The 13,892-nt window shown below is 35.2% G+C and overlaps 2 protein-coding genes and 1 non-coding gene across 3 annotated transcripts in view; 1 reads left to right on the top strand and 2 right to left on the bottom strand.

Annotated features, from left to right (window-relative positions):
• LOC575277 (cilia- and flagella-associated protein 54) overlaps window positions 1-1,530 on the bottom strand; it is a 46,868-nt gene extending 45,338 nt beyond the window's left edge. Inside the window, exon 1 of the mRNA XM_030973078.1 lies at window positions 1,341-1,530. Within this exon, the coding sequence (XP_030828938.1) occupies window positions 1,341-1,525 (185 nt within the window). The 5' untranslated portion in view covers window positions 1,526-1,530. The remainder of the gene's footprint in view (window positions 1-1,340) is intronic.
• A 295-nt stretch (window positions 1,531-1,825) lies between these two features.
• On the top strand, window positions 1,826-8,993 carry LOC575694 (pseudouridylate synthase 7 homolog-like protein). Its single transcript, XM_776080.5, has 8 exons — window positions 1,826-1,930; window positions 2,652-3,662; window positions 4,184-4,343; window positions 4,951-5,173; window positions 5,558-5,680; window positions 6,113-6,285; window positions 6,693-6,876; window positions 7,429-8,993. The coding sequence occupies exons 2-8, from the start codon at window positions 2,714-2,716 to the stop codon at window positions 8,272-8,274; spliced, it is 2,658 nt and encodes an 885-aa protein (XP_781173.3). The 5' UTR covers window positions 1,826-1,930; window positions 2,652-2,713; the 3' UTR covers window positions 8,275-8,993.
• A 2,052-nt stretch (window positions 8,994-11,045) lies between these two features.
• Window positions 11,046-13,768, bottom strand: LOC753065. The gene is made up of 3 exons (XR_004061742.1): window positions 13,616-13,768; window positions 12,283-12,365; window positions 11,046-11,694 (listed from the first exon to the last, which is right to left on the bottom strand). It is a non-coding gene; the product is annotated as a BRICK1, SCAR/WAVE actin-nucleating complex subunit-like (transcript).
• Between the last annotated feature and the right edge of the window lie 124 nt (window positions 13,769-13,892).

The raw sequence follows: 13,892 nt of genomic DNA, 5'->3' as shown, positions 1-13,892 counted from the left end.
CCGGTCTTACCCTTAACCATCCTATGTTTAATCTATGTAGGAATAACATGCGAGTATGATAAGAGAAACATTGGGACCATTACTGAAGTAACTTTTAAAATATTAGCCTAGAAATGACCACCAAACGGAAAAAATTGACATTTTTTCCCGACAAATCTTCATAAAATCTGAGTTATAAACAATTCACATCTAGGTACACTAATACAAATACGATTTTCTGAAAATTCAGGTATGATTTTTTAAGTTTCTTTCAAGTATATTTCTGCGCATTGCAGCGCCAATATTCTTCACTGCTTCAAAATCACCCTTGATTTTTTTTTTGCAACGAATTTGATACGAGGTCCGCGAGTGTTCCCCGTTCCTTGCGTGATGAAAGTTTGGTAATACATAGTTTGCTTTGACTCGCGCACGAAAAAATGGTCAAAAACAAAATGTCAAATGAAGAAATAAACAAGCTTTTGTATAGTTATAAGAGTTCTACCGAGGTTTCTTTGTCGATTTAATTTATTATATAGTCTCAATTAGAATTCAGAATTATCTCACTGAAAATTTAAGAAACCGACGATGTTCTCGATCGTAGTTATTTTCATTTTGCCAGCAGCCGATCTAGCGTTGTTTGGGCAAAAAGCTAGGCCGCTGCCTTCCCACCGCGAACCTTTCCGAGTCCCGCTAAAATGGCGCGCTGCGGAGCTCCGAAGCTGCGTTGGTATCGCTGCAAACTCTCAGCCGGCTAGCTCCCCACGACGGACCATTCGCGGTATGGTGAGAGTGTGTGTGTGAGGTATGATTTTGGATTCGAGAACGCACGTAACGCAACCGTGCGCGTCATTTAGAGCTGTCGAATGTGTACGACCAATTTTACATGTACGATTTTTAGTACAGATACTTGGTCAGTTTTCTTCTTATATCTTTGGTTTTACAACATTTAAAAATATAATTTCTTCAAATCTGCTCCTGACTCGGTTCAGACTAATTGTCTGATGTGTTTTCAAGTCAATTTTTTTAATATATTTTTTTGCATGAATTTGCCTAGTAAAGTCGACTAAAAAAAAAATGGCAAAAGTCCAAGGCCAGGGACATCCGGCAAGATTAGAATCTAACATTTGTTACAAAATTAATTGTTCTAAACCAATGAATTAGGGAATTTTTAGGTTTTTCAAACAAAATCTGTGTGTGGACAGGTTGTTTAAAAAGAAGTCCATGCTAGTAATTAGGTCTAGATCTAGATCTAGATCTAAAAGTTTTCTGGTTTGCATGCGCACGCATGCCACCATCAATGTCATCAACATCATGTTTTTCAATGCATCGGACTGAAAGGGAAAATAGAAAAAGTAAATTACCCTCTGGCAAATGGCTCTTCATCCTTTTTCTTATGGCCAGGTGTACCTCTCTTCTTCATAAACTGTATAAACAGTTTGTACTCTTCTTCAAAAGCATTTAGAACTGGATTTTTGTCCCCTGTGTAGTATTTAGATGACGGTTGTGCGACTGATTTTGCAGCTTTATGCTGCAGCATCATCGCCATTTTGATACAATGTTGTTGCTAGGTTGCGTTCATTATAAGATTGGAATTTTCTTAGAACGTAAAGAAAATAACAAGCTTTTGATATAAAGACTATTCTTAGTAAATCATGATAATAATTGATTACTTACTTTCTAATATTGCTCAATTAAAATATTACTTAGATCTAGAACAATTCCTTTTTTTTATCATTCTTTATTCAAAAATTTATTTCCCTGTAATTAATAATGGACTCACCTAACAAGCATAAGATATGCCGCGCCTACTTTCCGTAGTTGGGTATCTAAAATCTGTAGTCTCCGGAAGAACGTATCTCACATACCTGCGCAGTAGCATACATGAGCTGCCACGGAGACCCAGTGGGCTGAATATCCTGTCAGTTCCTGGATCATAGCTGTAGTGTAGTCGGTGAGCCAGTAAACCTCGAACGTGACAAATCTAACACAGAAGGTACCCCAAAAAAATGATTAATGTTTTGTTGTGGCGTCTATTGATTTGCATGATGTATTTAACAGTAATTTTGATGGTGATCGAGTGACGTGAAAGAGGGTCAGTCAGATCGACAATGACAATAACATGCAGCTGCAGTACAGTAATGTTGCAACATGATCTGACCATGAGTTCATTATTTATTAATGGCAATATTAATGCATGGACATGGTTAATGTTAGACTGAAAATTTGGCGCCTGTTCAGAAACGCGTCCAAAATTTGACCCGTAACTCTGGCGTGGAGAACATACCCAAAATGAAGTAAATATTCATTAAATGTCCAAATAAAGATCATGAGTTAAAGTTGTTATGTTTTTTACCTGTTTCGTGTCAGTTTTCTTGTTATTTTGGGAGCATTTTTTGGATAAATGTTGATATTAGTATACACTTTTTCACAGGTTTCACGGCATAGACGACAAACCGCGCCGCTGCACAATACATACCGAAGGTGGGTTGCAGGCGGGTGCGCACCTGTGTGAAGTTATCTACCGTAATGTCTCAGATCCTCATTACGGTAGATAACTTCACACAGGTACTTCAAATACCGGTACACTGTAATGGACAAAGTCAATTTACTGGGTTTCTCTCTCTATCTCTCTGTCTCTGTCTCCCTCTCCCTCTCCCTCTCTTTCGTTTCAGACCATTGAACCTGGAAATGGTGGTATATTCGTAGGTAACTTGCCGAAGATAATCAGTGAAAGATGTTTGGGATTGAATGCTATGTGTCCCAACATGAGGGCTTCAAGGGGAACGTCAAGACCAGTCCCAAAGATTTCCAAGTGACTGAAATTTCACCAGACGGGAGGCTGGCATCATTAATAGATATCAAAATCGATCTCAGTTCAAAGCTTGGCATCAAATTTAGAGATGGATCAGAACACTCCAATACATCTGCTATAGACTCTACACCTACACCCCTACACTCTAAAGCTGCATCTGATACTAGCAAGAGTACCTCTGTCATAGACTCCCACATCCAAAGTGAATTGTCTTCCATCCAGGTTAACAAGGTGAAAGTAAGTCAGGAGGGCTTCATTCCAGAAGACTCTAGGAAATGTCTGGAAAATGTACTGGATAAGGACATTTTTATTGAACTGGAAAAATTTGCCACAATTGAGCTTAAATCGCTCGGTAGGTCTAATCCTGAGTCATGTACAGAGACAAATACAGCTAGCTCAACCATCCTGGAAACTCACCAAGCCCATCTCAATCTAGGCCTCATCTCAAGCAAGGAGTCTCGTACTATCATTCACAAATGTGTGAGGCACTTGTACCCACATCTTAGAACAAAGGTTCACAAGGTACCTGATCAGGGGGGACTAGAGATTCACATTTCAAGGGAACCTGGGATAGCCGAATTCCAAGACCTACAAATTCCTTTATCAAAAGTACTAGAATTTATCAAATTTGTGGAGCTTAGAGATCGTGAGCAGACCTTTTGCTTTGAGGGGCTGGAGTCCAAAGACCAGAGGACCAAGTTACATCGTTTGGTTGCTAAGCACTATGGATCTTTCCTGGAAACTAAGACCTTTGGAGATGGAGCATCCACTAGAGAACATCAGAAGATTGTGGTACGCTTCAGACAAATCAAGGACCATAAGAAGAGGAAAGGGGGAGACAGTCACTCTGCTCGAGATTCAGTATTAACAGGTAATAGTATGCCACTTACATGTATGTGTAGTCTCAAATTGGAAATGCTTAGTTGGTCAACATTTGTAATTTGGTGCTTGTTGGGCTTCTATTTTATGTATCTATTTTGTAACTGGAGATTTGTAAAATATTACCTAATTTAGAACATATACTTTATAAACCCATTGGCTACTGGGTGTTCTCATTCCCATAAACTTAACACAGGGACCACCCAGTTCCCATAGACAATGGATTAAGAGGTACTAATATGAAGATCCTACCTGGATATCAATTACTAGGTTGATGGCATCAAGGTATCATCTAATATCTGATATTGCAGGCCAAGAATGGCTTAAACAATAGAAATCTTATTCGTAAGAAAATGTGTAAAGTACTGTTCTTCCTCTTATAAATATGCAGATATGTAATCTAATCATGATACTTGCATTGCTTGTAAGTCTGACAAAAGTCGTGTTTTTTAGAGTGAGCATTCAAAGCTGTAGAACTCTTGAGTTTAACTGTCAACTTCATGTTATGTACAGGGTTCACTCTGCAGAAAACCAACACAGAAACACTGTCTGCCATACAGCAACTAGCCAGACTGATGGGAGTCCAGATCTCTGACTTCACCTATGCTGGCATCAAGGACAAGAAGGCTGTCACTACTCAGGAAATGGCTGTGAAAGGGATCACCATCACAAGGTTATAAACCAGACTAAAACTCATCTCAATAATATTAAAATATTCAGGTGAATAGAGTACCGAAGCTGTGACGTCATAAAAATCAATTTTTAGAATTTCTCAATTTTTTCTTCATTTCCCGAAAGAGCATAAAAAATAATGTCCAAATATTGAGAAAAAAATGAATATGTTAAGTATTGGCTGAGATATGACCATTTGAATAAATAGATGTCCTATGGGAACTCAGTGTTATATGCTGACGTTATTTGATGACGTCACATTAAAATTATGTTTAAAAACAAATTTATTACTTTAATGCAGTTTTAGAGATTTGTGACTGACATTGTGAGTCTTGTGGGTCTGCTTGAAAGCTATCGGAGAGTTCATGAGACTGATGCCTCATGAGACTGACATGTTGGTCTTGGAGGCCTTCTGACACCTTTCTGAGAGTTCACAATACTGGCATCATTGGTTTTGTGGATAATCAGTCTTTTGGAATGTCCGGAATGCTTAGTTGTATTTGACTTAGTTCATCGTATTTTCTTTTTCTTTTTATGCGTCCTCTAGCCTAACTTTTATTTTGCTCTTTCTTTTGTAATTTTCTTTTATACCCATTTTCTCAATGCAGACTACAAGATGTTTCCAAGGAGCTCCCTGGGTGGCTGAAAGTAGGTTCCATTCACTCAAGGAACAAATCTATGGTAACTGGTGAGCTTTGGGGAAACCACTTTGATATCACTCTTCAGAACGTAGAAATGAAGAATGGATCAAATGAGGTGAGAGCTGGAACCGTAGAAGATAAAGGGAGAGAGCTTCAAAACTGCATTGAGCAATGCATCAGATGTGTTGAGGTGAGTCAAAACATTCACACAAACTGTGACAGGCATTAGCTAGTGAGCTTTCAGGTGCATGAAGCATTTGGACACTCTTGGACCAACTTATAAACATTTTATATGTACATATTAGGTGCAACAAATGTGGTCCTAACTTTAAAAAATGACAACATTTAGACCAGTATTCAATCTTGTGAAAGGCAACACACTGTCAAAGTAATATAGTGACATTTAATTTCATATTTGTTATAGACAGTAGTTCAACGTGTTTTATATATGTTGAATAATGCTGTATCAGATATTACAGCTTCAAAAACTTAGTATCAGTTACATATACATGCCTCAAAATCAAGCATATTGTTTCACTGTTCACATATCTTGTTGTTTTGCTTGTTACACCAGGACAGAGGATTTATCAACTACTATGGAGAACAGCGCTTTGGAGCCTCATCGGTTGACCCAAGCAAGGCACTAACAACTATATCACCAGCAGATGTAGGATGTGCCATGCTTCAGGGAAAATATGTAAGCTTCAGATTAGTTTACAAGAAATTACATGTTGGATCAAATAATCTATAACATTTCATTTTTTTAACTTTATTTAACTTTAGATCATAGCATGGAAAGTTTCGATATCTGAAATTCAGGTTTATGGAAGCGTAGGTACAGGGCTCTACTTTTTAAGTATGATTGTGCATTTTTTACTTTTTAAACATATTGTAGAATGAGAGACATTCTAAGTTTTAAGATTATATTTTACTTCTAAAAGGCCGAGAGAGAGTAGTTGTTGTTTCTTAAGACATATGTGCTGCTTTGTACACATGTTTCCAACTGTTTCAATGCTTAAGCTCAATTTATCCTTATCTATACATCTTTTTTGTTTGTGTTCTTTTTGCCTTCTTGCGCTGTCTTCCTCATTCCTAATATTTTCTTTGTACATCAATTTCATACTTGTAGAAAGAAGCAATTGATCTGATTCTGTCTCCAGATGATGGACCTTGTGCAGACCCATCCAATGCTACCAATGTAGCTAAACACTGCTTTCAACAAACAGGCTCCCCAAGAGAAGCCCTCAAACAGATGCCAGCTATGAAAACCAGAGAGTGCCTTCTACTCAAGGGTCTTAATAGGTAATAGTGATGGTGGTGGGATTATTAAACCCTATAAAGTAAATGAAGTGCTAGTCAAAAAAGGCAAATGCGAAGTGAAATATTCCTACAATGGAATTGAATTTAAAGATAATTTATGTTATAACTTGTTTCATAACAATTTTGAATTTGATTTCTTTTTATATTCTAAATTTCTTAGTATGTGTCAATAATGTTAATTTCTACAGCAAATAATTGTGGTCCTTATGTATTTACTTTCTAAGTACTCTGTAATTTAGAGTCCTACTATTTGGAGGAAGTTTCAATTTCGCTATAAAGATCTCTTTCTTTAAATTTAGATGAGAATAAGAGTATTATGAATGAAAAATACAAATGTCTCCATAAATTTTGTTGATAAAATCATTTCTTCTTTTCTTGACCACTTTCAGACATGGAACTGATGATGATGGTTGTATCAAAGCTCTGATGAACATCCCTCACAATATGAGGCAGATGTATGTCCATGCTTTCTGCAGCCTGGTTTGGAACCAAATGGCATCATGGAGGATGGGTCGCTATGGTTACCAAGTTGTGGAGGGTGATCTTGTGTCTATTGAAGACTTGGGAACAAAGGTGAATTTTTGTTCCATTAGAAATGTGTTTTATTTCAGTCTTGTTTAATTATAAATTGCTCTCATCTTAGAAAAATGCTTGACCCTTTTGTCTGCCCTTTCTGTATTTCTTCTTTCCCTTTGTCTCTCTTATTTTGTCATTATGTCTGTCCATTTGTATGTAAGACCCATGTGCACAAAGTATTTGCCCCTAAAGTTAATTTACTTCAGTGCTGTTCAAAAAGGGACTTGAATGTATTTGTAATGTCCAAATAAAAGTTTGAAAATATGCACAAGGTATCACTTTCTATCTACATTGTGTAAATTATAAACAAAATTATTCTTATTGAATTCATCATGCATTTTGTGGAAGACGTTTCCATATTATATTATTAATTACAATTATTTTTTCATGGTTTTACATGATTTCAAATATTTGTTTAAGTGTTTGAATATCTTTTGAAAATGTACATGTGTGTATGACATGACTAGTTTCCAGAATCTACAAAATTATCCACATGTATTGGTATCCACATTTTTAAATACTCAGATATCTTTTATATCATTAATGCAGGTACATGCTGTAACTGAAGATGATATTACCCAAGGCAAATACTCGCTCACGGAGGTCATGCTGCCGTTGCCAGGCAACAACATCCAGTATCCATCTCACACAGCAGGAGCCGAGTATCAGAGAAGACTTGATGAGGCTGGACTTGGAGAATGCAACTTCAGAATACCTGCCCTCAAGCTCAACGTCCCAGGGGGCTACCGAAAGGTCATTGCTCAACCAAGGAACCTAGAATGGGGATGGGGTGTCTCTAGGGATAAGCATGTAGACAATGAAGATGATAGAGAAGATTATACCAGAGATACAAAGGATGCTCCATTGCCTAGCAACCATGCTGCAAGCCCTTTTGGGAATACCAGTGATGCCCTGAGCAGCAGTAGCATTGTAACGGTAGGGTGCCCCAATCTAATGGAAGCATCTGGGCGCCACATGGAATTGAGCTGTAATGAATCTGATAGCAACCCTGCTGTGTGTTACCCTAAGAAAACTAATGAAATCAGTGCAGGCCGGCCCCTGGGGAGTCCTGCCTGTGTATCTGAATGCCACATGGTTTCTAACTCTGCTGATATCAAAGATGACTTCACTGCCAGTATCTATGACAATACCCTTTCGACAGATACCACCAAAGCCATAGGGGGTCCCAATTCTGCAGATTCGCCAACCCTTTATCATAATGATATTAGTCAGTCTTTGTGTCATAGTAGAGATAAATCATCTTATACAAATACGCAATGTGATGTAAGCCAATCGTCAAGCCTGTCATGTCAAAGAAAGACTCTTAATTTATCATTTGACTTGCCAGCTTCCTGTTATGCCACTGTATTCCTCAGGGAACTAAAGAAATCATAGCATTATTTTCAAATCCATTGACGTACATTCTAATGCAACAATCTTATAGCTGGTCACTGTGAGTAGAACTTTTACTCAAAATTTTGAACTTGATTCCTTCAATTGTAATTTATGCAAATGTATGCCCAAATTTGCATTAAATGCTTCTTTTCCTGCAGTTTTTATTCAAAATACATTCCGGATTGTTTTGTAAAACTGTCCAAAATGCATTCAGATTTCAAACTGCACTTTTTAAATTTAGTCCCTGGCCATATTACCCATTGATATTTTATTTCATTCACTTTTTGTTTGTTGTGCATGGAGAGTTTCAAATCTAAATTGAAATTTTCCAATCATGTGTTCTATTCTATAAGTATATTGAATGCAGAGAATCGCAAGTCATGTTCATGGTTATAACGAAAATATCAATGTATTCAGTTTTGAAATAGCAATAAGATAAATTTGCAAAGAATTTTGTGACATTGGAGAAGGGATTTCAACTTATTTTAAGTGCATTTTAGTAATTCAAACTGTTTACTCATTGTCGCAAAATCTATTATAATAATAATAATAATAATAGTGGCTACTTGTATAGCGCGCAAACTTTGTACCGGTCAGAGGAAAAATTCACCAGCTTTATACATTTGTCAGATACCAAACATAGTAATGAAAACATATTTTCAAGAAGTTGACTTTACAATGAATAGCTGCATTTCAGTTGATCTTTTTTCAGCATAATGGAGGTACATGTATGAATAAAAATATGATACATTTTACATTTTGTTGATGTTGCTATATGGGACTGTGCATTTCATAAGGATTTTAACAGGCAAAACTATTTAACTTGATAACCTGAAATCATAGACTAGGTTGGTTGATTACTTGACTGCTTGCTTGTTGACTGGGTGGTTAGTAGAATAATCACTTGGTTTGTGCGTGTGTTGATTGGTTTGTTATTTGATTGATTTATTGGCTTGTTCGATGATTGACTGGCTGTTGGTTGATTTATTGATGGTAATGTTAGCTTTTAAATAGACCACTTTACTAACATTCAAATGCTATGCATACTTTTTAAACAAATAGTGTTCTTAACCAGAAAGCATGTCCAAGGCTTGCCTGACATAGCAACAAGTAATGTATGCAGACTGGATTCAAATTATTGTGGTTCATCCATTAACAGCAGCTTTTATGGAATAACTTGTCACTAGGTCCCCAGGAAAGAAACATACATAAATTTAAATATGTTAGTAAACTGGTCTATTGATAGCTTTGATGGTGGATAGGCACTTTGATTGATTGATAAGTTGACTGATTAGCTGGTAGGTTGATTGATTTGTTTGTTACTTGATTGATTGATTGAAGTAATGATTGCTGAAATGAAAATTCTCATTAAGACGAGCATAATCCTGAATAAACAATCAGATACACAGCATCTATTATACAAAGTTATATAACATTTTTATTAACAAAAACTACCATATTCTACATACATATACAACACTAAAAGTGATGTGAAATTGTACATGTAGCTTAGATCTTTACTATATCGTATGTAAAGTGGGTGTAGATATAACATTATGCTCTTTATACGTTACGCAAATATTTTTTTTTTGAAATTACAACTATTACATGAAATGTGTCCCATGCAACAATCTGATCGTTTGATTTTACATCTGGCGGCTCTTAAGAAAGCATATGTTTGCTTATAAGTAAGTAAGCAACCAGGGGACTGGTGGCTTTTATTCTAAAAAGGAACATGCGAGTGCATACATCACTGAAACCTTTTCCGGAAGTATACCTGGTACATTTGTAATTCTTCTTCATGATATGTTACGTTTTAAAAATTCTTATCCATTTTGTACCTATATGTTATTTATCTTAATAATGTTTCACAAAGACACAAATGCATATTCATAGAAATGTATCGTTATATACACATGTTCAAATGATGCACAATTTCGCAACCAAATCTTTGAATTTCACATTTGCTCCTACATGTATTTGCAGTCTAAAGCCAAACAAAGTGTTATATCATCTCTGCCTATGTTCACCATTTGAAAATCCTAGCTTTATTAAAAATAAAAGGTCAATGACAAATTTACAAATGGAATGACAAATAAATGTTAACCAAAGTCTCATCCGGAAGTCTGGAAAGACAATTAAAATTTGAGAATAAGAAACTTGTCTTTTCTAAAGAATAAATAATTTGTTTTCCCCTTACATCATTACCATACTAGAACAGATATTTTGTTTTGTTACTGACTAACATTATATCATAAATTTCATTTATATCACTCTGTACATAAATACAACTTGAGTTCAGCTAAATATCTGTAGTGATATTTAGTAAGCAAACAAGTATGTAAAACTGAAAGTGAATAACTACATGTATAAATATGTATAATCAAAGTAAAATTTTGGCCAAGAAATAATAGTATCAATATCAATTGTATAAATAATTCCAAACAGCTCCTGGGCAGCCTAGATTACATGGCAGCAAGAGTCTTCTTAACTTTTTTTTAATTCATGCAGCCGGCTAATTGCATGTGCATTCAATTTAAAATTACTATCTGGAAATGGCATGATGTGATCTATGTTGATTGACAATTTGTCAAAGTAATTTTAGTGTTCACAACTCTATTCCCCAAAATCCTTAAACAATGACCTATTTAATCGCCATAGTAATTTTGTGAAGAAAGGTAAAGATGATTACAAATACATGTACATGTATAGACCATTTCAGAGATAGCTCATGTACAAAGGACTAACAAGTATACACAGATCTTCTAAACTTGCAAAAGTCCCACTGAGCATTTTAGAATAAATCACTGCCAAAGTGAATACCTTTTATTTGCTCCCTTGAAAAGAACAATTTCACCTGTATATTATAGCATGTTCAATTGATGCATAAATTAATGATTCCACAACTTTCATGAACAAGTATAATCCAGCATTTGTCTTGAAAGTTTTAGTTTTGTACAAATGAAATTTATCTCCCCATCTGCAGATAGTATCTCCTAACTGACATTTAAAAGACGTAATAAGTGGCTACATAAACACAACCAAATGTTTACTTTAACCAAATTTGCATCCTATTTCTAAAATCTTAAATAATATATAACTTCTGGTGGTTGAAAAGTGAACTTAAGGTTGTTTTTTTTTAAGAATGGTAATTGTGCTACATGCTGTTTGTAAGAAAATTAAAATGAATACCAACAATCACTGGTATGATTTGTCTGTACCAACCATTCTGTTGGACATATCAAAGTCGATTTATACTCCCAAGACATCCAGTGAACATGTAGTATGGACTCAGGAATTACCTTCCTTCATACTGCGCTGCCCGTAGACTTGCTCTCTGTTATTTCTTCTGCTATCTACATGATTTATACAACCCCAATCTTCCCATCAGTCTCAGACCAGTGTGTCCCCTCTTGTTACCTGTTGGAATTGAAAAATAAATGACAAAAAACAATTCCAAAATATAAATAATGCTATGATATACTAATAATGTAAGGTAGTAGTTTTAATTTTCATATAAAAATAAAACATTGGTCATGTAAAATGCATATCACATTTGTTATATTATTACCCTAGCTTTAGAATTATACATCATTTGGAGAATGGAAGATAGTCAAGAGTTCAGAAATTGCTATTAATGTTTATCCTTCCAATGTAATTATGTTGAATGTACATGTAGTTGTTCAGCTTTTTCCCTAGGTATTGACAGATTTGATACATGTAGATCACCAACCATTACAGAAGATACATGATCTGCAAGTATTACAGACAACTTTTATAATGGGTAGAGTATGAAATGTGGGGCCCAGAATATTTATCAGTAAAACTAGCAAAACTAATATATGAAGACTTAAGCTTCGCATTGCTCTCATTAAAAGGTACATACATTAAAAATAGCTCATGAGAAAAGAAATTTCAATTTTAATTGAAAATCAGTAAAAAAAAAAATAATTAAAAATCACACTGAATTCCTTGCACATTTGATTTTAATATTGTATCACAACTTACTCTAGCTTCAAGGTACTCTATCCTTCTCTCAAGTCCTGTTAATTTTTCATTCAATATGGCAAGTCTTGATCTGCATGATGTATCTGAAATAGAAGAATCATTCTGAATATGAGCACCTTACACAACATTTTTTCAGACATAATGAAGAATGTTTGATAAACTGTTTGACTTTATGGTTGGTTTCAGGCTCAGAAATTATTTCACTGCATCAAAGTCGGTTAAAGAAATGTCAGGCGTGTCCAAGACCAACTTGTTTATAGTACATAGATCTAGATTATTATCATTTTATATAACAAACGATAGTCAATTTTAATTTTTTTTTCTAATCTTTTTAATGTCTGGCAGAGTGGCATGTATGGCAGTGCCTTAATTTATAAAATCACGCATTTTGTAATACTTTTGTTTAGACCAGGGTCTAGATTTATTTTATTTTTTGAATTATTTTTTCAGAAATTCAAGTTTAATTTTCAAGACACAGAGATTTTCACCTTACACCAGATCTCATGTTAGAAACACTTGGCAAGATATTGAAAGGTCTACCAAGTAAAAATACTTTCAAATACAATCATTGATAATTTACAAGTCAAGTCAACATGTTGTTAGTTTGTTCAGAAACCTATCCAAAATTTGACCCATATCTCCGGCGTAGACATACCCGAAACGTAAATAAATGTCCAAATACAGGTGAATACAAAAGTTGTTATGTTTATTACCTGTTTTGTGTCAATTTTCTTGTTATTTTTGGAGTATTTTTCGGAAAAACATTGATATTAGTATACACTTTTTCACAGGTTTCACAGCAACGCTGCACAAAACAATACCGATGGTGGGTTGCGGGCGGGCGCGCGCCTGTGTGAAGTTATCTACCGTAATGAGGATCTGAGACATTACAGTAGATAATTTAACACAGCCGCGCGCCGCGACCCATCATCAGTGTGTACTTGTATTGTGCAGCGGTTTGCCGTGGAACCTGTGAAAAAGTGTATACTAATAGTAATAATATTGATATTTATCCGAAAAATACTCCAAAAATAACAAGAAAATTGGCACGAAACAGGTAGGGTCTAATAAACATAACGACTTTTAACTCATGATCTTTATTTGGACATTATATAAATACTTACTTCATTTCGGGTAAGTTTTAGTAGGGTATCTCCAGGCCGGAGTTTCTGGTCAAATTTTGGATAGGTTTTTGAACAAGCGCCGTTAGTTCTTCCGCAATGTACATGTAGTACACACAGAATCCTATGAATGGGGCAATACAAAGTCACACCCATTTTTAACTCATCTCACATTTACTGATCAAAGCTCAACTAAAAGCACTCTGACTCACCAAAAGAGTTGAGAAAATCCGCTATCTTTTTAATATTCGTTGTGATAATTTCTATGTACTCTCTGTTCGCCCAGTCTTCTTGAATTTGATTCCGAACGGAGGATTGTGGCATTGGTCGAGACATTTTGTTCGTGGAGTGCCAATTTTACTTTTGCTGTGCAGTGATTTTATCAATTAGATCATTGATTTAAACACATTAAAATAGTTTTGAAGACAGAATAAAATAATTTATATTATTTTAATATTTCTAATTGGAAAATTAAATTGAAAAATATTT

Source organism: Strongylocentrotus purpuratus, unplaced genomic scaffold (genome assembly GCF_000002235.5).
Source record: "Strongylocentrotus purpuratus isolate Spur 01 unplaced genomic scaffold, Spur_5.0 spur5_scaffold_6, whole genome shotgun sequence".
Classification (NCBI taxonomy): Eukaryota; Metazoa; Echinodermata; class Echinoidea; order Camarodonta; family Strongylocentrotidae; genus Strongylocentrotus; species Strongylocentrotus purpuratus.
This window is presented reverse-complemented; position numbering and strand designations above follow the sequence as displayed.